Below are 25822 nucleotides of genomic sequence, written 5' to 3'. Positions count from 1 at the left end.
TTAAGCAATAAAAGCCCACTTAGGATATTCCCAGGGACACTTAGTTACTTGCAAAAGTACAAAGTGCAAATGCTTAAATTCTAGACCCAAAGGCATGGCTTCCTACTGGGTAGGAACTATTGCCAGGCATAGTCTGGTTGTCTTTGCCTGATGTGCCCATAAATCCTGCTTTCAGCTGCTCACCTGTAATTTCCGCAAGGATCAGGGATGAGTCAGTGTGAATTGTTCCAAAGTAGCAAGCCGTGGTTGTACCATTCTTTAGTGTTCTCCTCTAAAAATAAATCACAAAAATCCTGAATCGCATGTGCTCAGAAAAGTCACATGGCACATACAGATGAAAATAGAAGTCTGCTTTTTAATTTTAAAATGTGTTTATTTAAAGGTATGCCATCTTGATGTGGAAGAGACCTAAGTAAATGGCAAAAGTATTTATATTCTAAAAGTGTGAGCTTAAGGAAAACTTGGTACTTTAAATGTCCTGGTTGTGTGTTTCAGAGGTCATAAAGTGTGGTGCCAATTAACTCCTTGTTCCTTAGGGATTGTGTGAGGATACTTGGATTTTATTTATATGTGACTGTACAAATGGGATTTTTCTGTGTATGGCAAAGTAAATGTATTCAGCCAGACTTCTGCTTCCACCTGGCAGAACGATGATCATTCTGTCTTTTTTCCTTAGCAATTTTTCACTTATACAACGGTAAGTGAAAGCAACAGGGTTAACCCCCAAGAAAATCACAAGATGAGACAACTGCAGAAAAGAACCCAGAGAAGGACCTGGAAACTTTGAAAAGAGGGTGGACCCATGGGGGTGCTAGCAGGACGCTGGCTGGAGTCTATACAGTCACTTCCCCCTCCCTGTAGAAGTCACCCAATCATTCCTAACCTCTGCGGAGGGGAGTCACTCTCTGTAGAAACTGGTGAGTGTGGAAAGGGCACAAATCCCCCCAAATCAAGAAGCGGGTAGGGTTTAAGAGGAGCTCTAGCTCATCTCCGGTGTCCTCAGTCACCCAGGCATGCCACTCCCACAGCTCCTGAAGACAATTCCTTCCCAGAGTAAATGAATGGCTAGAAAATATGTTCTCACAGTGATTCCAGGGCCTGTTTACAAAGTGCATCCTATAATAAGGCTTATCAGTCAGTCAGTGCTGATATGGTATGAGGAAAGCCCTCCAGCCTGGGTTCTCATGAGGAAAAGCTTGAACTAGATGAGAAGCTGTACTTTCATATTTGACTGGAATGAACTAAAAACACTCAAACATTCAGAAATCTATGCAAAGTACAGCCAAGTGAGAAGACAGAGAGAACACAAAGAAGGAAGGAGAAATGAGGAAAGGGCAGGGGAGAGGAGGCGAGGGCATGAAGGAGGAATGCCAACTCTCTTAAGCAGAGGTCAACTCCATCCTAATCTCTGTCAGCATGTGTAGGCCTGCTCATAACCAGAACCATAGGGCATGTCTGACAAATAAATACTTGTCAGGAATAGACCATTTGAGCTAACTGACTTTAAATACCTACATTTATGATGAAGAAATATGTATAGACACTGTCTGAAGGATATATAATTCAAGTGTAAAGGTCTGATATAGTGGAATTTTCCCTTCCTTTCTCCCCCCTCTCTCCCTCTCCTTCATTCTCCTTTTCTCTCTTCTAACACTAACCATCTTTACAAATGTATTTTGACAGCATAATATCCATCCACATTAAGCAATGTCAGAATTAATCTTTTAACTTCAGTATAAAGAACAGATATGCTTTTATTCCAACAACTGTGACTCTCAAAGTCACACACAGTGTGAATTTCATTTCTGACTTCCCTGTCTACATCATGTGGTAGAAACAGAGCAAAATTTATGACAGACTCTACCAAGAGAGTGCGTTGACTTTGGGTTTTATTTCTCCATCCCCTCCTTTTCCTTTTCTGTGCTTTGATGACTCATTTCCTTTTGTTTCATACTATGCAATTTTAAGCAATTTCAAACCCTTTTTAGAACAATGTGAGGTATAAATACATCTTGAAGATAAAGATTTGGTGTGGTTAACACAATTCATTAACACAGTGTGCTAGCCAATTCATAACCAGCTTTTAGCCCTTCTCAGTTTTTCTAGTGTCATGTGGATGCAGGCTAAAATATAGGTCCCACAATTATAAATGAGCAAGACAACTGAAAGAATGTAAGCACTAGTTTCTACTCTTTGAGACTGAGATAATACAAGACAAGAAACTGGTGGAATGGCTAGGCTGATTTCCGTTTGGAAGGTGTGTAGCCAGTGCCCCAGAACACTAGTAAATCCAATGAGAGTTCACGGCAGGAGGCAGAGGCCAGAGGCCAGATGAAAAGCATTTGTGTTCTACCTTCTTTACTGCCTATGGTTTTCCAGTTTCTGGGTGTGCTCTTATTCTGGAGCTAGTTTTTATGAAAAAGGAGAAAATGGCCCATTTTTTCCAGCCATCAACACACAGTGGACACCCAAAGCGGCCACCGATCAGGGACTGACCTGGCTCCAGTGTTTTCCCACTAACACCGTCCATCCTTGCATCACTTTCCCACCTGTTCTGCAATGTGGGACCATCCTGTCTTCCCTCCTCAAAAACCTACTAAAATAGTGTGATATCCTCCCAAAAGTAATTTGAAATTTAATGTTTCCTTGAAGATTAAAAAAAATGACAAGACACATGTGCTAGGCACTATTTAAAGGACCTCAAAAATATTAACTTCATGAATTGTCATAACAATCCATCAAGTAGGTTCTATCGTTATCTCTGAGTTTTACAGATGGGGACAGTGAGTCACAGAGCCTTCTAAAGGTCACATGGATATTCCATATGGTCCTCAGAACAGCACTATGCATTGGCTACAGTGAGAGAACACACCCAGAATACAAGAATAAAAGAGTGCTGTAGGAGAACCCACTAGACTGAGACTAGGGTCATTACACTCATGTTCTTTCCTCATCACTGTGAGGGTGGCAAGCTAGTGGATAATGAAAGGACTTAAAATGAATGTTGACACAGTCCACCCCAACCTTAACTTTTTTATCACTGCAGTTTGGTCTTAGAAATGAATGTTTGAATAGATGATAAAACATTACACAACACCCACACACAGACTACTCACGACAACTCTGGTGTAGACTTCTTCAGCAAGATCAGTGCTCTGGAACTTTTGTTCTGTAGGAAAGGTGTACTTGGTCAGCCAATCCAAAAGTGGCAGGTCTACATTACTTCCAGCAAAGGCATACTGGGGAGCGTGGATGTGTGTATCAACAAGGCCTGGCATGAAGAACTCACTGGGAAGTAAGGAGAAAAAAAATCATTTAGGAGCATCTTTAGACAGGGGTTTCATTTATTCTACACATTTACAGCTCTAAGTTTTCTTATTTAAAGAGATCAGAAAATAAGAATAAAGTTGTCCCATAAGAGAGAGCACCTAAGTTGCAATGGGTGCAGCTCTAGTTAAGAGATGGTGGAGGGAAGGAAAGCACAGAAGCCAAGCTGCTGTAGCAGAAGAAAAGAGAGAAGCCATGGCTAGTCCTATGGTAATGTTCTTACAACTGGACAGAGAGTAGAGGTGGGAATAGAGTCCTCAAGCTTCAAGAACTGGGCTAAGGGACAAGGACATATCATCATATCACAGAGGGGGAGTAAAGATGAAAAACAATGACTTAAAGCTCTGTGGTCCTCTTCATCTTAGAAGGCTGCAAGAAATCCTGTCCTTTTCCATGTGCTCAAAGACTAAGCTCTCAACAGAAGCATCAAGAACATGCCTGGGCTGCTTTGAGACCCCTGATGTTTGCCAGGAAAGTGTAGAAATGAACTGTTGGTCTGAAGGTGAAGCAATGGGGGGGGGAGAGGGTATGATGCTGTAACCACCATCCCTGCTCTGATTCTTTTCTTTCCTTTTTGAGACATGCTTTGATGTACAGCCCAGGCTGGCACTGAACTCATGTTTCTGCTGATTCCATCTTCTGAGATGGTAGGCATGCAGCACTATGCCCAGCTTTCCATTCTTGCTGCCGATCAGCTGAGCCTCCCCAGCCATATTTTCACTTATTTTTACACCAAGGAGCTCTGAATAGATATTTTTAAGTTTTCAGAAGCACTATCCACAGAAGGGAGAAAGGCAAATGCTTGTAGACACATACAGCTCATCTAAAGAGCTAATTCAGTTCCCCGGGGCACTCGTTGTAACAACTCATCCAAACACACATCTATTAACAGATGATATTTACTCTACTACTTTCACCTAAAACAACTGGAAAATCACCCACAGGACTTGGACTCAGCACTTGACACCACAAGGAAAAGCTCTTATCCAGTAAATGAAATGCATCCATACATCCAGATGTAAGATGCAGCCATGAGCAGCTTTAAAATGCTCTATGTTAAAAAGGAACTAGAATGTAGTAATGAGGCTGTGGTGCAAGAAGCTAACACTTACTGGAACTGGACACAGTTTCCTCTGAGTATTACGTCACTTATGGTAGGCAGATTGCTACGGCAGTTACACAATACATTCTAGGTCAGCCAGCCTAAATGAGGACCACCATTAGCCAGCAGTGGGATATGTGTCATGTGATCTAGTCTCTGTCTCTCATCTTTACTATATGAAAAATGAGTGTTATGACCATAGGGTTGTGGGGAGTACATTACTGCATACAAGAGTGGAGTCTAGCAAACAGAAGCATCAGTAACTGCCAGTGGCAATGATAATGTGATGATCTCAGCATATGGAGTTGGAGAGTGGTTTATAACAATAAACATAAGCTCCGGAAATGTCCTTAGCTTGAAAAAGCGAATCATTAACTCCATGAGCTTGGGGTGGGGGGCACCTTGACCGTGGCAGATCCCCTCTAGGCTCAGCACTCTTGTTAGCCACACTCTAGGTGACAAAGAATGGTAACAACTTGTGAGTAGGTAAGAAATTTTCAAGGGAGTCTCCAGTATGAAATGTGTCAGTCACTGCCCTCTCCGATTACCTCTGTCCTTGGGGTTCTTACTTCCTCTACCACCACAAAGTCAAACAGCTTTGAGTTCATATGCAGTTGGGTAATCTTCAGATGTTTCCCAATCATGTTTAGGAAACTCTGTTAAGACTTGTGGGGACTCTATAGAGAAATAAGGCATCTCCCTGCCTTCAGAGACTGTATAATATAATAGCTCAAGATATTAGGGGCATGTGTGTTTCAGAGAGAAAGAAAGACAGACAGAGACAGAGATCTTGTCTTACAGAGGCTCTTAGTGAATAATTTCACCCCTAAATGTCTACTCAGGAGAAAGAAAGCTGGAGTTTATAAAATTGGTTGTGCAAAAATGTTGCAGCAACTTTGTTCATATTATAGCCCCAAATTGGAAACAATATAAATAACTGTTATGGGAAAATACAGATAAACTGTCCCCATGGGATACTATTAAACAGGAAAACAAAAAGCAACTATTCTTCCAATAATTTGAATCACTACCAAAAGATGATGTTGAGGGGCCAGAGAGATGGCTCAGTGAATAAAGTGTTTCCAGAATTCAAATCTCTAACACCCACATAAATACCAGGAGAGCATGGTGGCTCACCTTTAATCCCAGTACAGGGAAGGCAGTGATAAGGGGCCCCCAGGACACGTTAGTAGAACTGATAAGCTCTGGATTTCAATACCGGGACCTCACCTCAACAAATAATGTGGGGAATGGCAATCCCTTGTATCTACATGTATGCATGCGTGTACACATGCACACATCCTTACACACAAACAAGAAAACACAAAAAAACCTACAAACACACACAAAAAAGAAAAAAAACATGAGTTAGGAGACTCCTACAGCACACACAAAGTTTCTGAATGGATATCATGGTAATGGAAACAGAAAGGCAAATGACAAATATGATAGGAAGAATTTAATATTTTATCAGTCCCTAGGGGCAAATGTTATGAGTCAGAGAGATAGCTTGAACACATGAGGGTGAACATACAAAGTACAAAGAACCTGGTTGGAGAATCAGGTTTGCAGGTTCTTAAAGTGTCAGCTTAAGCTAAATGTTAAAGTATGATGCTATAGACTATTTCCTATTTCTGTAACAAACAACCTAAGGTTAGATACTTTGCTTTAAAAAGAGGTTTCTTAATCTCATACTTCTAAAGATGTATGTGCATGATCTAGGCAAAAAGTACACTTTTTTTTTTACAGACAACACACAGAGAACTATAAAAATAACCAGCTACATACAGAATAAGCCTACTGTATGGGGTAGACCCACTTTAATAGAATACACTCTCACAAAACTCCCTCTCTTTGCAAGATCACCATCAATCACCTCCAGCCAGGTCCCACCTCTCAAAAGTCCCACCAGTTCTCAACATCTTCACACTGGGTCCAACTTCCAGCATATGAACCTTTCAAGGACACATTCAAAACCGTATCTAGTCCCTAGCTAGTGGCCTCTAACTGTCTGAGAATTTACTGAAGATGTGGGGAAAGTCACACAAGAGTTAAGCACAGGGTTCACGGTTGAGGAGCTTGTCTACAAGCTGCTGATGCCAGGAATTTCTATAGAAAGAAAGCTAAATCTTGAGCAACAGCACCCACGTAAGGACAGAGGAAGAGAAGGTGATGGTGACTGCCATCGGCCAAACTGTCAAGAAAATAGTGGGGACCCAGGACACAGAGATATCAGAGAGAATGACAAAGGAGGCAGTGGAGTGACCAGTGACAAAAATAAATCTGAAGGCAAGATATACAAAGCCTCAGAGAAACTGTAGTATCTCTAATGCTGTGAGCCCAGGGCATTCGACATCTAAGGAATTTACTCAAGCTGTGTTAGTTCTGTCCAAGGTGCTGAGAAGTGCTGTGCTCCAGATGTGGGTGATAGAGAATTGGGCATATTTCATAGCAAAATATGAGGATGGGAAGAGTACATGAGACTTCGTTTTGTTTTGTTCTCTTTTATGCAAGGGAAACCGGTGTGTGCTATCAGTAAAAAAAGAGGCAAGAGGAAAGGAGGTATTTGAGGGTGCAGCCTTCAAGAGAAGAAGATGGGCTAGGAAGGACCCTCTGCGGCCTGAGTGGCTTTTACCCAATACAGCAAGCACTGGGCTGTGACATTAGCAAAGTCCACATACTTAAGGGATGAGTATGGGGTTTGCTGAGATAAAGATTCGAGAGTGTATAGTGTGGGAGAAGCAGGTGGAAGAAAGCCCTCAAGTGTACCACCTCATCTTACAGACAGAAAGATGCAGCTTGGGGATGGTTACAGACTTGTAATTTGTCAATGCCCTTGCTAAGGTGAAAAGTCTGTTCACTATTCATAAAATGACTTGGAGCTGGATAGTACCTATCAGGAGCCAACTTCAGACACAGCAAAAAAGGTGGCCCACTGGCTGCACCAGACAGAAATGAAGTAGCTCTCCTCTCATCACTTTTCAGCCTTTTCCATCCTATGTTAGTAAGCATAATTCCCTTAGAACATCAACTTCACGTTTTAAACCTGAAATAGTAGTTTAACCTTATAAAAATCAAGAAGAACACTATACATCCCTATACACAGTAATCAAAACACCTACCCATCTTTTCTATTTCTTTATTTTTAACTTTTTAATATATTTTTACTTAATTTAGAAACAATTTCACTTTACATATAAATCTCAGTTCCCTCTCCCTCCCATTCTCCCATGCCCCCCACCGATGCCCCCATCTACTCCCCAGGGAGGGTGAGGCCTTCCATGGGGAATCATCGAAATCTGTCACATATTTAACTTTTTTTTGTACTACTGGGAATAAAACCCAAGAACTTTATACATAATAAGCATGTCTTCTATCACTAACCTACAACCACAGTTTCATATCCCACTCATCCCCGACACCCCCCCCCCGACCCCGCCACTTCTCATTTCCTTTTTGAGGTGTAGTCTCAATATGTAACACAGACTAGTCTTGAACCTGCAGTCCTCCGCCAAGTGTTGGGATTACAGGCATGTGCTGGCACTTTCCACCCTTCCACTCATGGTCTAAATAAATGGCAAACACCAAAAGAAGCCACACAACCAGAACAGCTGACTGCAGGCTAAGGCCCACGTCACCCAGTTTGAATACCATCACTAGTTAAATGAATTTTTCATTACTTCATCCTAAAGTCACTTCCCAAGTTTTAAACATATTTTCAGAATAAAAATGGTGGTGCCACTTTTATTTGATTTGGAAAAATAGCCTTCTGAAATTAGATAAAAGTATTTGAGCTTATAACAAGTGCTTTCATTTGTACAAAAGAAATCAGCCAGACTATGGAGACAGCCCAGCACAGAAAATACATTTTATACAAATTGTAAAGACCATTAAAATGTCAACTCAAATGCATTCTGGACACAGGTCTTCGCTAAGCATGCCATTAGAATGGTTGTTTCTCAGTCTGTTCCTTGATGGTTTCCCTGTTTTGTCCCCACCCTCCCATGTGCTTATATGGGGGTAAAGACTTGTCAAGATTTTAATACTTCACACAAAATACCCAACAGATGTTTAATAAAGGAATGACAGCAGCCTCTTGTCCTCAAAGTTTCTGTTCTTCAGATTGCTTTCCTCTCACCCATCTTCCCCACTGATAGCCAACTGCTTAAATTAGAAAGCCTGCTCCATCTCTCAAGGCACACTTCTCATCACTTGAACGTTGGTACTGGCTCCCAGCAAATTGGAAGGCATTGGCAGAGACTTACTGGTGGCTCAGCTCTCTGATCTCACATGGTTTGAAGCACCACTCTTTGGCCAGTTTTTCCTGCTGAGATGATTCTTCTAAAAACACTATCTTTAAGAGAGAAAAAAAGAAGAGAATCAGATATTACCAAATCGTAACCATTTGTTGACACTAAACACACAAATGTTTTCAAAGGAGACTGTTGTGATGCTGAGTGAATTTCAAAAGATATTTGGTACCAAATGGGATTGAGTTTGGTAGCAAAACAAAAGTGGCAATAGTTTGCATTTGATCATCCATAAAGGTAAAGTGTATACAACATCTGCAAAAATGTAGACCTGAGATTTCAAAGGTGTTCTTCTGTACAGTCACACGAATGGGACAGGAGCATCATTTCTCCTTCATTAATGTGACTAAAGGAAGGACTGTTGTGCAAAACCACCCAACTTCAACCTAATAAGATTGCTGTTAGCCTGTTGTGGGGAAACACTCTCACTTTACAAGGCTACTGTGGAGACTAAATATGACAATTCTAGTAATGAATTTAGCATATGTCTGGAACACAGTAAGTGATCAAGTGTACTGTGGCTGTTTTCTGTGTAAGTAGATTGCTCAACAAGATAAGATAGGAAGTCATGAGATTAGAATGCAGGAAATAGCCCCTGTCGGTTTGGTTTCTTTGCTTGCTTTGTTTTGTGGTGATACAGCATGACTTGATAGGCAAGTGCTCTACCGCCGAGCCAGATCTCAAAGCACTTCCTGTTTTCATTTTAGATGCAATATTGTGAGAAAAAAGTGTTTCAGTAAAAAATAAAATTTGAAAACCCATTAGAAAATTAAAAATTATCTACTTAATGAAGTGAGAATTAAGGTGATACACCTCAAGAAAAAAATAATTGTGTAACTGAAAAGGAAACATTGGTTTCTTTGTTCATTGAGACATGCCTTAAAATTGGGATATTGATCAGAAGTAATTCCTAAGTTAAAATAATTAGATGATTATAAAGATTATACCTGAATCAATAAACATTTAAAAAGGAGGAATCAACACTCAGAACCTATACCTAAAAAAAACATAAAATTAGAACTTAGCAATGCTTTTTCAGAAGTGTTCTATTATAAACATCAGAAATAAGTAGGAAAACACTTCAATAAACATATTTGAAATATATTAGGAATAAATGTTTTGGAGCAAAATAAAAATGGACAGTTTATTCTGGAGAGATGTAAATGAAATGGGGAAACTTGAGGCCATTTTGCTACCCCTGTGGAAAGCTAATGATCAACAACTTTTTTCTATGATAAACACACCCTGGATGGGTATAAAGCCTTATGAAATAACATATTACATAATACATAACCCCTATACCTGACACCTTGTGATATTTTCTCTAGTACTATGGCCTTTCCTGCCAACAGAACCAACTGAATGTCAGATGAACTAATCGCTTGTCACCTAATAGAATATTAAAAGTAACTGACAATTAATACTTACTTTAAATAATTTTAAAGTGTAAAAAATTGGTCAATGTTGCTTAAAACTGTTCTATCCACATTCGTTTGACTTATATGAAAATTGCTTTCAACACTGATATATATGAAAGTGGACAATAAGAAAAATTATGCTGCTCTACTTAGTGCCCATAACCAGTAATACTCATTGACCCATTATGTAATGGTAGGAAATAGCTTTTTATTTACATATAATAAATTACCTATTGATACATGTAATAGACATTTTTTAACTTCCTCATGTTTCTGGGAAGTTTTAAATGTTTCAATTTATGCCCATGAATGGTATAACAACAAATGTCCAATGAGACTTCCAAGAAGAAAATATACTATGTTAGACTAAAACTGTCTAAGGGATTAGACCAGGATTCATAACTCAATAGGGAAAGGGGGCAGTATGACATTTCAGACCATTTAAAAGGAGAAAGTTCATATTTGGGTCTGACTATGTCACCCTGACAGGTCCACAATTGCTATGTTGATTAAGCTAACCTTGAATTCATAGAGATCTGCCTGTCTCTGCCTTCCATGTGCTGAGATTAAGGGCACATGTTGCCATACTGCCCCTTCCACAATCCAGAACACTATAAAGATTACTATCACGGTTTAATTTGAAGGAGTGCATATTTTAAAATTTCTAGAAATAATTGGCTCTGAATATATTTACATTTAACAAGTCATATATAGCACTAGCTTTAAAAGTTTGAAACCTTATACTGCTTTTTAAAATTCTTTTAGGAAGACGTGAGGTTTTCTTTTGAGTGTGAAGAGTATTTCTCCAGGCAACTCATAGTTTAGTCATTCACAACACTGATTCTATATCTACCCTATCTCCAAAGCTTTCACTCAAACTATCCTCAAAGTATACACCACACATAGTGAAAAACTATAGTCTCAAGATTAGAAAGGACTAAACAGAATAATGACTAAAGCAATGAAGACAGATTGACTGAATGGAAAATTATCCTTTATATAGTGTTAAAGTATCTTTGTAAAAAATCCAAGTTACTAGGTACCATGCATGTATAATGACATTTTTGATAATATGGAATGGGTACAGGGATGGGTATATACATGAACATATATATTGGAGGGATTATGTATGTATTAATAGTAGTTGTCTCTTTTTGCTTGCATATATTTTTTATTTTAGAAACAATCCTATCAATCCTCCATTCTCTCTCTCTCCCATCCTCCCATGCTCCCCACCGCCCACCCACTGCCCAAGGATAGTGAGGCCTTCCGAGAGGGATCATCAAACTCTGACATCCTTTGGGGGACAGTAGTTGTCTCTTTATAGAAAAAAATTGATAGTGGTTTCCCTTTCTTCTTCTCATTATAAAGATAATTCTACTCACAATGCCTAGGAAAATGTAAAATTACAAACCCCTGATACTAAAGTCTAGTCTCCAGATGCAAAGTCTCTGGCTGGGGAGTAAAAGTACACCAGATAGATGAGGAGTAAGATGGACACGGAGAAGGAGGAGCATGCTGAGGCGCATCCCCCACTACACCAGAGGAAGAAAGAGTGGTGTGGGCAGAAAAGGTCTCATAGAAATGTCAGAATCTGACAGTAATAGAAAGGAATTGGTACTTGATAAATATCCAAGGTAGATGATAAGAGATGGAAGGGGCAGTGACAGGAACAGAAGTGAGGAAGTGAAAAGCCACAAGAGGCACTACAGACAAAGGCCTACTCTCAATGATATTGGAGCATTAGGTTGGGGAACTTTAATTCACAAGCCAAGTGTTTCATTTTTTTTCTTGCTCTTATTTGCATACTTGTTCATCCAATACTGTCTGTGGACTGTTTGTTATGTAGCATTATCACAGGGATTGGGAGCAATTGATTTGTAGTAAATATAACACCTATGACATTTGATACAGAATGTTGTAATGGAAAATGAATGTTGAATGGACTAAAAGTTATATGTGATGGTCTCTCAGAGAGATGCTATTTAAGCATGGATTTTTTTTTCCAAGAAGGTTGGGGAGAGTAACTAGAATATTCTGAGAGCATCAGAAACTCAACACAGGATGTGTTTGGTATGTTCAGAAACACCAAACATGCCAGTGGAGACCCACCACAGGCCCGAGAAAACAGTGTGAGAAATCCAGACCAAAAATAATTAGGAGTTATAAGCCATGTCCAACCTTCAGATTTATTTTTGGGAAATCTCTAAAAATCTGATGAAAAATGCAGTTGATACATTCTTCATGGTTAAATGGCCTCCTCACCCCTAGACAGTCTGGGCTCATGATGCCATTCACTTGTTTGCTAACTCAAGTGCCTAGCATGGCCCTCAGGCCTTCCTCCTTACAGGCCAGGGTCTCCATCTAAGCAAGCTGTCAATCACATACACAAATCATTAAAAACAAAGTTGCCTAAAACCATAGACAGTTCCAGCTGGCAGGGGCTTTCTCAGCCAGCCAAATCCTTAGTTTTCCAAATGGGGAACTGAAGTTCCTTCTGCTAAGCAAACCAGCCCAAGCGCCTCTTCTGTGAAATGATGACTGTTTAGGATGAGCAGCATGATAATGTCAGAAATACTAAAGCCAAAGGCAGATGATGACTGTCAGCATATGACACAAGTCTCTGCAAGATACAGGCTTCAACACCAGATGGGAAATTTGGGCAAAATGCTTGTTGCCATGGAGTAGAGTAAACTTCTGGACAATTGTGAAACAGCTCAGCTACACAGCAAAAGGGGGTAGCTGCTATCTGTACTTGTCATGTAGACCTACTCAGGTCACTGTCATGGGATAGAAGACCAGAACAAAGGTATTCACTTCAGAGATTTCTGAGGCTCCTGGCAGAGACACACCCTGCTATGTTAGTGCAATTCACGTCAAACTGATGAATGGAAAACATGACATTGGTCTGAAAAACAAAGATTAGCCTATCAAGGCAGAGTGGGGTTAAAGGTACCAAACAGCACCAAAGAATACTACGAAGGGCTTAGTTGTTCTGATCCAATATTCTTTTTGTGAGTAAGAGAGTGGAACAGGCTGTGTGACCACCCCAGGTACAGAGCAAACAGAAGTATTTGCTGTACAATCCGTCTGCCTAGAGGTTTTTCCTGTTGATTGCATGTCTGGTCATATAAACCAGAGGTGATAGAATATTTCCCCCACACATGTCTGGCGGAAGCCTCCTTCCCCACCAGAAGCCAGCTCCCTGAACCCAAGGTAACTCTGTCCCCACACCCTGCCTGCACCTGCCCAGCATAACCCCAACCACTTCTCCTCTCCTTGTCACCATATCCTAGCCCACACCTCTGGCAGAAGACTCCTGCCTCACCAGAAGCCAGGCCAGCATCCTGAACCCCAGAGGACCCCGGCCAGATCAGAGGTCATACAGATAGCCAGAATGCCAGCCCCAAACTTGGCAGCAATCCCTGCTGAACCAGAGGCCATCCAGGCCATCAGAAGTCCAGCCCCCAACCTGGGCAGAGACTCTCTAATCATCATAATCATGTCTATCTATAACTTACTCTCAGCTCAGAGAAGCATAACTTATGTGGGTAGATACATCTCTCTAGAGTCCTGGTGCTCAACTTGGGGGATCAATACCCCCACAAGGGTGCATAGCAAATATTTACATTATTATTAATAACAGTAGCAAAATTATAGTTATGAAGTAGCAATAAAATAATTTTATGGCTGGGGGTCACCACAACATGAGAAACTGTATTAAAGAGTACCGGAGATAGTAGGGGAAATATAAAGTTAGCAAAATGTTAAACCTAGGAAAACATATGAGAGCTTATATTTTTATAAATCTCTAGCAGTTTAAGAATTTTTTTACTTTAAAATTAAACAATATGCTACATAGAAATATAAATCTATAAAGTGAATATATAAAGATAAATAATAACATTACAGAAAAATCATAGGATACAAGTGGTTACATAGGATACAAGAGATGGGCAGGTACAATGGGAGAACCTCAGATGAAGGAGAGCGGCTTCCGTATTTAGTCATTGCACCCAACACAAACAGAAAGTGTTCTTTCTTCTATTAATTGAAAAAATACTCACTTTAAAAAAGATCAAATAAGCTGGGCAATGGAGGTGCATACCTTTAATGCCAGCACTGGAAAATCAGAGGCAGGTGGATCTTTGTGAGTTCAAGGCCAACCTGGTCTACAGAGCAAGTTCCAGGACAGTCAAGGCTATAGAGAGAAACCCTGTCTTGAAAAACTAAACCAAAAAAAGAAAGAAAAATCAAATAAATTTACCAATATTATAAATCTATGCGCATAAGCAAATTTTCTATATTTAACATAATACTATTTTCTCTTAAAAAAAAAAAAGCTCGAGATTTGTTTCTTACTATATACACACATTGATCCATCTATGCAATATCCATATGGCCATATGACCAGAAAGAAAAACACACAGGTGGGATATACACAGTGAGGAAGCAGAGTGACAGACAAGCTCCAACATCTACAGCATTCTGGCACCAGCCATCTAAAGTCAGGCCATGTTCTGCCCTTTGGTTTTCCAAGAAGGTGGGATGGTGCTGATTACTGGGATGCACTTTCCATACTGCAAACTGCTTTGACATACAGAATGTTACCACCCTAACTTTTGTTCCCTGCATTTGGAATCCCTTGACGCCTTAACCAACTATGGAAGAAGGAAACTGCTCAGAAGGCATCAAATTAGCACTGAGCACTGAGCAAAATTCACCACAAATGTCAGACACCAAGTTAAATGATACATTTGAATCCTGAAATCATTAAACAAGTGAATAAATCCAGCAGCTGCCTCCCCCCAACCAAAAAAATATCTCCAGAGACTATTCAGAAAGTTGCAGCTGACAGTGAGCTAGGAAAAGCACCCAGTCTGTCACTTGAAAGCTAAATGGTGACATAAACTGACCACAACAGTAGAACACACAAGACACAAGGACCTTGGTGGGAAATCGGGCTTGGATAAAAGATCCCCTTCTATAACTGCTCTTATGATCATTTTTTTAAGAGATGAAATTTGCCTTACAGCTCCATTATAGGTTGAATTTTGGTAGTGCCTTCTTTCCAAATCTTATGTGGAAGCCCTAAACTCCCAAGTAAGGAATGTGACACCTTGTTTAACAACAAGATTGATGGGGGAAGTCCTTGTGCGTATATGTTTGTCTTATTGGTTGATAAATAAAGTACTGCTGGCCAACAGGGAAGCAAGATAGTTGGGACTAGGAGTCAAGGAGGATTCTCGAAATGTAGTAAAGAGAAGTCTTGTGATCCAGGCAGGAAGTGACATACCAGGCAGACTCAGAATATAAGCAGGGACAAGCAGGAAATTGCTCTCTTCCTCTTCCTCCTGCTCTCTTCTCTGGAGCTGCCATGTGAGCCCGACAAGAGAGGACGCATGCTGCCAGAGTCCTCAATCAGATAAGTCTTTATAAAATATATAGATTAATAATTATGGTTGATACTGAAAGATTTAAAAATTAGCAAGGAAACAGATGCGGCTCTGCTACCTACCCACCTACCCCACCCCCTTGCAGGAAGAATTGCTCCTGACCCAGAGACTTGCTGACCAAGGTCCCATGACTCAGTTCCTGGAATCTCCCCTACAAGGCCATAAGATAGCTAGAGCACCAAGAATTTCCAGATGGCTGCACTCCCCAGAGGAACCCATTAAGGGAACTAACTGACCATGAGTCAAAAAGTGATAAGTAAGTCCTTGAAAAACAAAGACCTCTGTCTTAGGCAAGATTGATTAGCACATTCTGAGGTCTGGTCTATTTGCCCAATGGATGGGCCTGGAGAGTCACAACCCTCCCTGCCAAAGCTTGTGGGTTTTGCCTCTAAAAAAACGCCTGTGCCTGGGGAATGGGGCTTCTCTCTAGCCTGCGTGCTGAGAGGGCCCCTTTGTACAAACACTTTCCGTTCATTAAAGCCTCTTGCTCATTGCATCAATTGAACTGGACTTTGAGTTCTTGGGTGACCAGCCGGATTGGGGAGACTCCTCACCTAGAGGGTCTTTCAATACTTAAGACAGAGATAGCAGATAAGAAATCCTAGTTAGTTATTGGCCAGCAGCATTATAAATAATATAAGTCTCTGTGTGTTATTTTGGGCACCCACGTGGCAGTGGGGCTCAGGCAGCTTGGAGGAAAGAGTTATCATTACACAAGGTATTTACAGTGATAATCAAGTTAAAATAAGGTCATTGGGGTGAACCTTGTTTTAATACGACTGGTGTCCTTTTGGATGCAGAGACATGTGGAAGCAAGATGAAATGGAAGACACAGAGAGAAGCCAGCCTTCTCCAAGCAAGGAGGAAGCTCAGAGAACACCCTTGCTATGCATCCTCAGAAGGAATGACTCTAGCTGCTGACTTCTTGGACTTGGACTTCCTAGACAGCAATAGCTTTCTGTTATTTAAACCACTCCATGTGTGGTACTTTGTCAGAGCCGCCTTGAAACTAATACAGACCCTACAGGAAGGTAAGTTCTAATACTAGTCTAGTCTAACAACTCAGGAAAGGATAAATATGTGGAAATTCCTTTTTACTTCCCTGTAGAGACCTCATTTTAGAGTTTGAGAAGGTAAAAATCATACTGAATTTACATCAGATTGGAGATTCTCTTCTCTACTGACTCTGTTAACACAAGCAATCCCTCACACTTTGCATTTATTATTTATTAAAATATGATAATAGCCTACTACCTCCAGCTATACACACTGCCACTTCCTACTCAAAGGACCATCAGGTGAGGTAAGTATGGTCACAGATTCCTGCAGGTCTGTAGGAGCATATACCACACCATATTCCTGAAAATGGCTACAATATAAAAGGAGTTCCAGTTGGGAAAGGGCATTTTGTTTCATAAATAGCACAATCCAGTCTTTAGGACAGCTTTAAGTTAAGTCTAATAGGAGGGCACTAAACAGGATATAAATAAAATTCTACTTTGACATTTTATAAAACACAGATGTATTGTTAAATGATATAAGAAACTGCTAAGAGCAAAGACCTTGAACTTGGGACTGGGGAGACAGTTCAGTAAGTAAAGTGTTTTTAAGACCTGAATTCAATTCCCCAAAGCCAGGATTGGTTGCACAAACTTATAACTCCAACACTGGGGACACAGAGGCAGGCAGATCTGTGGGCCTCTCAGGTTAAATAACGGCCTACTTCATAAGGTGTGGAGGTGGGTGGGGGCTGTTTAAAAAAAAAAGAAGAAAAAAAACAAGGGGGACAGTACCCAAGGAACAATACCTAAAATTATTCTTTTCTGGCCTTTACAAGCATGTGCATATACATACATACATACATACATACATACATACATACATACATACACACAAACACACACACACATTAAAGGAATTTTCAGAGATCTATTTTGGAGATGTTTTATAACTATCTCAGAAATAGCTGGAAAAGTATTGAAAATCACAGGACATCATGTTGTAAGACCGCCTGACATGGTCTTCTAAAGTAGGGTGACAATTTGCTAGGGAGATGAAAAGATGCTTTATCTGTAAGTTACACAGCAAGAAAATTGTAGCACTATTCAAGCCATTCATTGTAGAACTTGTGGTTTGTTTCTACAAGAAAATTTAATTTTCAATGCTTCAAATGTTTTAAGTTATAGTATACAAATGAATACTAGTTTAACAGTTTTGCAGCAGTTTGAAATAAATTGTGTGTTGCACGTGTGTGTACCTACCTCTGTGTGTGTGTCTGTCTGTCTGTCCTCCCCCTCCATTTAATAGACTCAAACCACAATTTCCAAAACCAGCTCCTATTGATAAAAGACCGGTGATTATCCAGTGGTGTTCTGTGGAGGAATCTATAATTAATTCCTCCCACTCGGCCTTCACCCTTCGTTCAAATCTTCTACAAAAGATTAAAGCAGACCTCACAAACAGGATCTAAAATTCCTTCCAGCAGGAGACACATCTTCAACAGGTTCTTCTTCCAGCTGTCCAAAGTCACTGAAACAAGGGCTGGATTCCTTTCCACTACATGTTAAAAGTGTCATTTTGTGCAGTATGGCACCATCTACCCAACTCAGACTTAGAAGTCTAGGGGTTTGGAAAGATGCCTCAGCAGTTCTGAACAAACACTTGCTGTTCTTCCAGAAGACCCAGGTTCAGTTCTCAGAATCCCTGTCAGGTGGCTCACAGCCACCTGTAACTCTGGCTCCAAGGAGATTCAACACCCTCTTCTGGCCTCTGTGAGCACCCACACACACACAAGGCATGTACTCACACATACACGCATAAATCCTGACCAGTCTTCCCCTAGGGACTTCATGTCCATATATTTGACATTTGCCTTGATATCTTATGTAGTTTTCTTTTTCCCAAGGCACCTGTGAGGCCCAACTTCATTGTAAAGTTGATTGGATTAAGGAGTATCTGTTAGATTAATGAAGCATACATCTGTGTGTCTGTGAGGATATTTTTAAAGATATACAGATGATGGGTCTCTGGCCTGATGAATGATTAAGCCCTTGTTGGGTTCATGATATGATGGTATTGCTGAGAACTGGTGGAAGGTAAGATGGGGGCGGGGCTTGATAGTAGGTATTAGGGATTCAAACTCAAGACCTCATGGCTTGTAGAGTATTTGTTCAAATGGACTGAGTCATCTCCCCAGTCCTTCTATGCCTGTTTTCTTCTCTAGAAACTGGAAATATTTGTGAACATATGAGAGTGAAATGAGACAACACATGTAAAGTTCTTAGGACAGTGCTCATGCATGGCGGGTATCACATGATTCAGAACTTTTGATTTTTCATGTACTCAATTTTATTATTTCCCATCTTCACAAATATTTTATTCATAAGTAGAACATTCATAAGTATGAAATGCTTATTTCTAGTCTTGTCACACTCTCAAGGCCTGATGCAGTCTCAACAGCAGAGAAATGAACTGTGATAGGCTTTGGCTCTGGAAGATTTTGAAATGTAACACTAAAGTGCTTAGAATTTATTCTCTACTTGGCATTACCAACCTATTGCCTATGGGTACATGCATTTCAGGATAGCTATGAATTCAGACTAACACAAAATCATTTTATAGATGTTTATTTTGGTATTTTTGTATTGTGTGTGAGTGTTTTACCACATGCATACAGTGTTTACCAGAAGAGGCTGCTGGATTCCTTGGAACCAGAGTTACAGACAGTTTTGAGCTGCCATGTTGGTGCTGGGAATTGAACCCTCACCCTCTGGAAGACCAGCCAGTGCTCTTAACTGCTGAGCCAGTTTTTTTCCAACTTAAACACAGAATCTTAAACTTACTTTTAAGGTTTAACATTATGAGATGTTTTGGAAGAGTTTCTGTGACTTGGTTGCACAATTCTCAAGATTGAACTTTGTAGAGGGCATTTTTGAGAGACGGGGTCAAAACGATGGGCACACTTCTTAGATTCAAACAAGAGTCCCATGTGAAAAGAATGATTACGAGGTCAGTTAAGTGGGAAGCTTTGGGACAAGCCCTTTGTTGACCATTTGCATGGTCAGATGCAACAGTCAGTGTAAAGAACAGAGAGAGAAGAAAAGACGTCAGTCTTTGAATGAAAACAAAGACAGGTCAGCGCCAAGGAAGGAAAAGAAAGTGGGCTGTGGGATCACCAGGATGATGGCATGTGGAGTAGAGCTAGGCAGCAGCATGTGTGACCACAGCCTACAGCTCTGGGACAGCCAGGTCTGGAGACAGGAGTCACCTGTGCAGAGGTGAATGTGAGCTATAAACAAGATGTGCTCCATAAGAGAAAGGCTAAAGTAACGCTTCAGACTTAGGGCTGATCTACTGTTTAGATGAGTGAGGTGAGGTGGGAAGAAATGAAAGAGGCTCAGTCAGAGCATCGAGTCACCAGCCCTATCCTTATCTAACTTAAGTCCCCAAGGAAAATGGATGGGGTATAAGGAAGGCAGAATCAGGAGAGAAAATGGCCAAGTTTGTCAGAACCAATGTAAAACACCAACCCAAGACCACAGAAAGCAGAATAAACACTGTTCATTTTACTTAGCAGAATGAACTATAGAAAGGAAGGCAAAAAAATGGACATGTCGTCTCACAGGCAACAATAGAAGTTCAAGAACAGCTGGCAATGATTTTCAAAATGTCATGAGGAAAATAATGGTCCTCTTAGATTTCTCTCTCCAGCAGAACTACTTTTCAAGGACAAGAGCATAATAAAGACTTTTTTTTAGAAAATAAGGGAGGCAGATCTGAGGTTGAGGAAAGGCAAGTGCCTGCCACTTCAGCACTGAAGAGACACAGGCAGGAGAATCACAAATTCAAGGCCATTTTGGGCTACATAGTAAGCTCCTGGCCAGCTAGAACTATATATGAAGACCTTGCCTGAGCAAACTAACTAAAGAAATTCTAAAGGAATATTTGAGACCAGCAAGCCTACACATCAAAGGAGTTTTAGAAAGTGGATTTCAAACTGCCTCCACAAAGTTAGACATTATGGTAACAACAGTAGAGTGCTTAGAGAATCAAAATTGATAAGCTAGAAGTATGAGGCAGGCATAATATGGATATCATCACCTACGTTGTTAATGAATTAGAAAACACTAGATTAGACTGAAGAAAACGTCAGGAATGGAGAACACTGAAGGATAACAAGGCTTGGTCACTTTTGTAGGCTTTCATGGGCTCTGACCTTCTCCCATTCTGCTGTCTGACCACCTGTCCTCCCAAGAAGGAACCGCACATTGCCTCAACTCTTTGCTGATGCTCTCCCAGCCTCAGAATGCTATTTCCTACCTAACTTTGGTCTGGCTGCAAGTCCTAACTCAGATGCCACCTCATCTGTGAGGTTCTAGCAAAATAACCCTGCCAGGACTAGCTTCCTCTACTCCATATCCCTGGCATCTCCTTTGTTCTTAGTGGGCCACCTCTGTCTGTTAAAGACAATAAGCAGGTAGGAATGAGATATTCGGGGGCCCTATACATGTGCAGTGAACCACTTTAAGTTGCTTTAAGGATCAAAATTAAAAATGAATAAGACCCAAGATGATCATATTCATCATTATAATGTATCAGTATGAATGTTAAAATTATGTATAAAGTATGAATAATATAAATCATACATTTGTATATATACACTATATATATCCCAATTACATCTATATCATTTTAAGGAAGGCATCATGAAGGTCTTAATTACAGCCCTATTTATTCTATAGCATTTTTTAATTTGTTTAAAAATGTGGTCTCCAGTCCCCTAATCAACAGAATTCTTAATAATTTTTAATTAAAATGTTTGAGGTGAGCAAAATATTTTCATATATGCTGCCTTACTTCACCATTGAAGTGTCTATCACAGATAGTCTATGTCATTATCAGCCATGTGCAACTCATAGGGACTCATAGGAGGGGAGACAGTGTGTCTTTGTCATTATAACCCTGTCACCTGTCACAGTCCAGCACACAGTAAGCCCTCAACACTCAACACCTAACTACGGATTTGACGATCTTGCTGATTTTCTCACAATAGCAAATTATTCCTAAAACTCAAACAAAGGGAAAGGCAGAGAGACCCAATTAAAATGGCTGTTCTGGTGCCCATTTCACCAGTGTGTAAGATGTGGCCAAGTTGTGCTCACATAATCCTCTGAGAAACACAATCCCTTCTTGAGCTCAGCCATCCCGCCTTGTAAGCCGAGAGATTGTTCCGTATCATTTAACTTATAAACTCTCCTTTATATACAACTGGACAAAAAAAAACCCTGTTATTGGGTACTGAGAAAAAGGGTTTGGGTAAAAAGGCAGCAACTTAGCTTGATTGTTCTTCTGGTCTTTCACATGTAACCCTCACATCTCCAGGTACCACCTGCATCCTCTTGGGTCATACCCATCAACCAGCATCCTACCTCCAAACCACTGTGTATAAATATCCCATCCCAAGATCTCCAAGCTAATTAGGAGCTCGGCACATTAGTACACGTACACACATGCACACACAGCATTCACTAGGCAAACCCAATGCATTTTTCTCACAGATACCAAAAATGATCTTTGCTGTCTAGTCCTCAATCTTAAATGAAAATATGTCTTGTTGTCACCCTGTTTGACATTTTTCTCTTTTCAACCTGCTTGGGACACAGCTGTGGAGATTAACAGAGGGCACTCCCTCCTAGTTATGGTACAAGGGTCCTTCCTGTCTATGGAGTTGCTGTGGTCACTAGCTCAATAACTTTTGGGACTATTGCAAGCTTTCCATCATGGTCAGTGTACTGGCTAGTTTTATGTCAACATGACACAGGCTAGAGTCATCAGAGAGGAGGGAGCCTCAAGTGAAAAAATGCCACCATAATATCTGGCTATAGGAAGGCCTGTAGGGAATTTTCTTGATTAGTGATTGATGGGGAGAGCCCAGCCCTCTATGGGTGGTACCATCCCTGGGCTGATGGTCCTGGGTGCTGTAAGAAAGCAGGCTAAGTCATGAAGAACAAGCCAGTAAGCAGCATTCCTCCATGGTCTCTGTGTCAGTTCCTGGCTCCAGGTTCCTGCCCTGCTCGAGTTCCTGTCCTGACGTCCTTTGACGATGAACTGTAATGGGGATGCATAAGCTGAATAAACCTTTCCATTCCCAAATTCTTTGGTCATGGTGTTTCATCACAGTAATAGTAACCATAACTAGGACAGTTGGGAAAGCTGGCTGGGAAAACAAAGGTGGTGGCAGAGTTCCATTGTCCTCTTCAATAGTCAACCCCCAGTAACCTAGCGCTCTGCCACTAGATCCAACCTTGGAAAGGTTCCACCAACTCCCAGCAGTGCCACCAGCTGCAGCCAAGCACTGACTATGTGGGTACCTGTCACGCTAATCACAAGGCCATTCCCAAGTCCTCTGGAAGAAAAAGCAAGCATTTTATTCTAGCTCATTTTTACCTGGTGACTCCATCTGAGAAGTCAAGAGACAGCAGAAAAGCTAAATGTGGTCCTGTTTTTTTTCTTCTCAGCAGAACTCCAAAGGCATTGTGCCTGTGGTTTCCACACAGTCTTTAAGTCACATGAGGAAACATATTCCAATGTGATCTATGGATCTTGCTTACGAAGTCAACAGCAACATACAAAGAAATAGCGCTGGCTATCTAGGGAGCACGCCTTCAGAGCAGACAAATTAAGTAAGATCATGACTCCATTTATAAAAGAATCTATTTTTAAAATTTGTATGTGTTTCGAGGTCATGTATATCTGTGCATCACATGCATGTAGTACCCCAGAAGGCCAGAAAGAGGGCACAAGATCCACTGGGACTGGCTTTACAGATGACTGTGAACTGCCTATGTGGGTGCTAGGAATTGAACCCATGTCTTCTGGAAGAGCGGCCAGTACGATTAACCATTGAGCCATCTCTCAAGGCCGCAGAATAGACTTTGCTTTTTTACTGACTGCAGTTTTCCCTACTTCCTGTCCTCCTATCCCCTCCCCTAATTTCTCCTCCACCCCACCTCAATCCATTCCTTCTCTATTTCTGTTCAGAAAGGGGCAGGCCTCCCATGGGTGTCAGCAAAGCATGGCGGATCACGTTGCAGTAAGACTAAGCACTGCCCTTGTATCAAGTTTGGGCAAGGCTACCCAGTAGGAGAAACAGGTTCCAAGAGCCAATCAAAGTATTAGGGAAGCCCCTGCTCCCACTCTTAGGCATCCCACAAGTAGACCAAGCTACACTACTGTCACATATAAGTAGACAGCCTAGGTCAGTCCCATGTAGGCTCCCTGGTTGTTGGTTCAGAGTCTGTGAGATCCTATGTGTTCAGGTTAGTTGTTTCTGTGGGTTTTCTTGGGATGTCCTTGACCCCTCTGGCTTCTACAATCCTTTCTCCCTCTCTTCAACAGGAATCCCAAGCTTAGCCTAATGCTTGGCAGCAAGCGTTCTTATTTGTTGAGCCATCATCTCTCCAGCCCTTTTAACACCCTCTTGAGAGTTACCACATATATGCCAGGGTAAGGTTACACAAAGGCATTTCAACTAGACAGCTAAGGAGGGGACATGGACCAGCACACACAGTCAAACAGAATTACAGATTGTTTTCCAGGTTGTTCTGTGGAGAAGTCACACCTGCGTGTGACAGGGTAACACTTAAATCATCATCACATCTAGAGCCTGCGAGCAGAAATGCCAAGATTGGATGGAAGGATGATAAACATGCTCTTGGAGGGATTCTTACTGTTCCCAGAAAAGCAGCACATCAAGGAATCGGGAATTATTTCAGTTACAACATATGCCCATCAAACTGAGAAAGTTGAAGCAAATGTAGCAGAAGTCATCTTGAAGGTTTATTTTCTGGCTGAGGAAATGAAATTCTCATAAATATTTGAAATTGAGGCTAACGCATGGAGGCACTTCTGTATGCATCAGATTGGCATCACGGGCTGAGTGACATATGAAAGCTCTAAGAAAGGACAGTGGGGTGTCTCTGGGAGATGATGAGTGAGGTGAGCATGGAGAAGGATAACAAAGAGCATTGAATGTCCCACAGCGAACAATGCTGCAGGGAACTGTGAGACAGGCTCCAGGGGAAAAAGGCAGAGGGCCTTTTACCTGAGGTGAATTTTGTTTCCTGGGTTGTTCTTGGATGTGATTTCATGTGTCCTGCAACAAACATATACACTCAATTTAGAACTTACGTTTGTTCTTGTTTGGATATCAGAATATAGCGATAGAATCCAATCTGTTGGAAGGATGTGCTAGGTGCTGTCCTCAGTGTACCCTGGCTCTGGACATGGCCTTCTATCTTGTTTCCATGCTTTTCTAGATCTAACCTTTAGTATGTGCCAGACAATTGTGTTTAAACTTCCTGAAAAAGTTCTGGGAAAGGGCTGCTCTCTTAATATTTAGTATGTCCTTACAGGAATAAATAAATGACATGTTTTTCTGAACTCAAGTAACCTTCCTTGGATCGTAGCCTTCTTTGTTGCATTCACATGTACAAGTACACTGGAACTGAAGGGAGGTTGTTTACTGCATCAGACTGTGGCCCACCCCACTCTTTCAGGTCCTCAGACCGGAGGTCTCTCAGACAGATCTGCACAGGTCTGCAAAAGTTGACAGAGGGTGTGGACCAAAATATGGGAAGTTCAAAGATGTGGGGAAAAGAAATCTAAGTTGGTACAAAACAAGTTTGCCTTGCCTGGCTTGCTCCATTCCATCCCTCCAGCTCTTGTCCTCTTACTCTGCCTAACCACACGCCGCTTCTAAAGCTCCCAATCCTGTCTGGATGGTGAGATAGTTTTCCTTATTCTCATTTCAATCGCCATAAACCTAGCACAAATCCCGCGTTCTTCCTTCTTCCCACGGACTGTTTGGACAGTTGCAGAGGGAGGGGGTGGTAAGAAGGATTGTAGAAGCCTCCATTCATGCAGCCAAAGGCTGTGCTTTCTTTCTTAATATGAGTCATTGATATGTTGTTTTTGCTCAACTGGATTAAGTCATTTTCCATGTACAGTCATCACTTGGGAGGGAGGTGGGAGAGGCTGGGGAGGTTGTTTCAAATGCTTCCCGGAACCAAAGGCTTTTGTTTTGATGAGATGTTTGTTCTCAGTGCTAAGGACTAAACATAGGGCTCGGCGCATGCTCGGCAAGTCCTCTGTCACCAAACCACATCCTCCCAGCCCTGCAATTCTGAATAATGGAAACATCTAATTCTA

The 25822-nt window shown here is 41.1% G+C and overlaps 1 protein-coding gene across 1 annotated transcript in view; it reads right to left on the bottom strand.

The window, feature by feature from the left end:
- Positions 1–24779, bottom strand: part of Gda (guanine deaminase) — a 53797-nt gene extending 29018 nt beyond the window's left edge. The window contains exons 1-4 of the mRNA XM_035441930.1: positions 24717–24779; positions 8695–8783; positions 3117–3288; positions 184–271 (exon numbers count right to left, since the gene is read on the bottom strand). Of these exons, the coding sequence (XP_035297821.1) occupies positions 184–271; positions 3117–3278 (250 nt within the window). The 5' untranslated portion in view covers positions 3279–3288; positions 8695–8783; positions 24717–24779. The remainder of the gene's footprint in view (positions 1–183; positions 272–3116; positions 3289–8694; positions 8784–24716) is intronic.
- Between the last annotated feature and the right edge of the window lie 1043 nt (positions 24780–25822).

The sequence above is a fragment of the Cricetulus griseus genome, chromosome 3 (genome assembly GCF_003668045.3).
Source record: "Cricetulus griseus strain 17A/GY chromosome 3, alternate assembly CriGri-PICRH-1.0, whole genome shotgun sequence".
Classification (NCBI taxonomy): domain Eukaryota; kingdom Metazoa; phylum Chordata; class Mammalia; order Rodentia; family Cricetidae; genus Cricetulus; species Cricetulus griseus.
The sequence above is the reverse complement of the archived record's forward strand: the minus strand, read 5'-3'. Positions and strand labels throughout refer to the sequence as shown.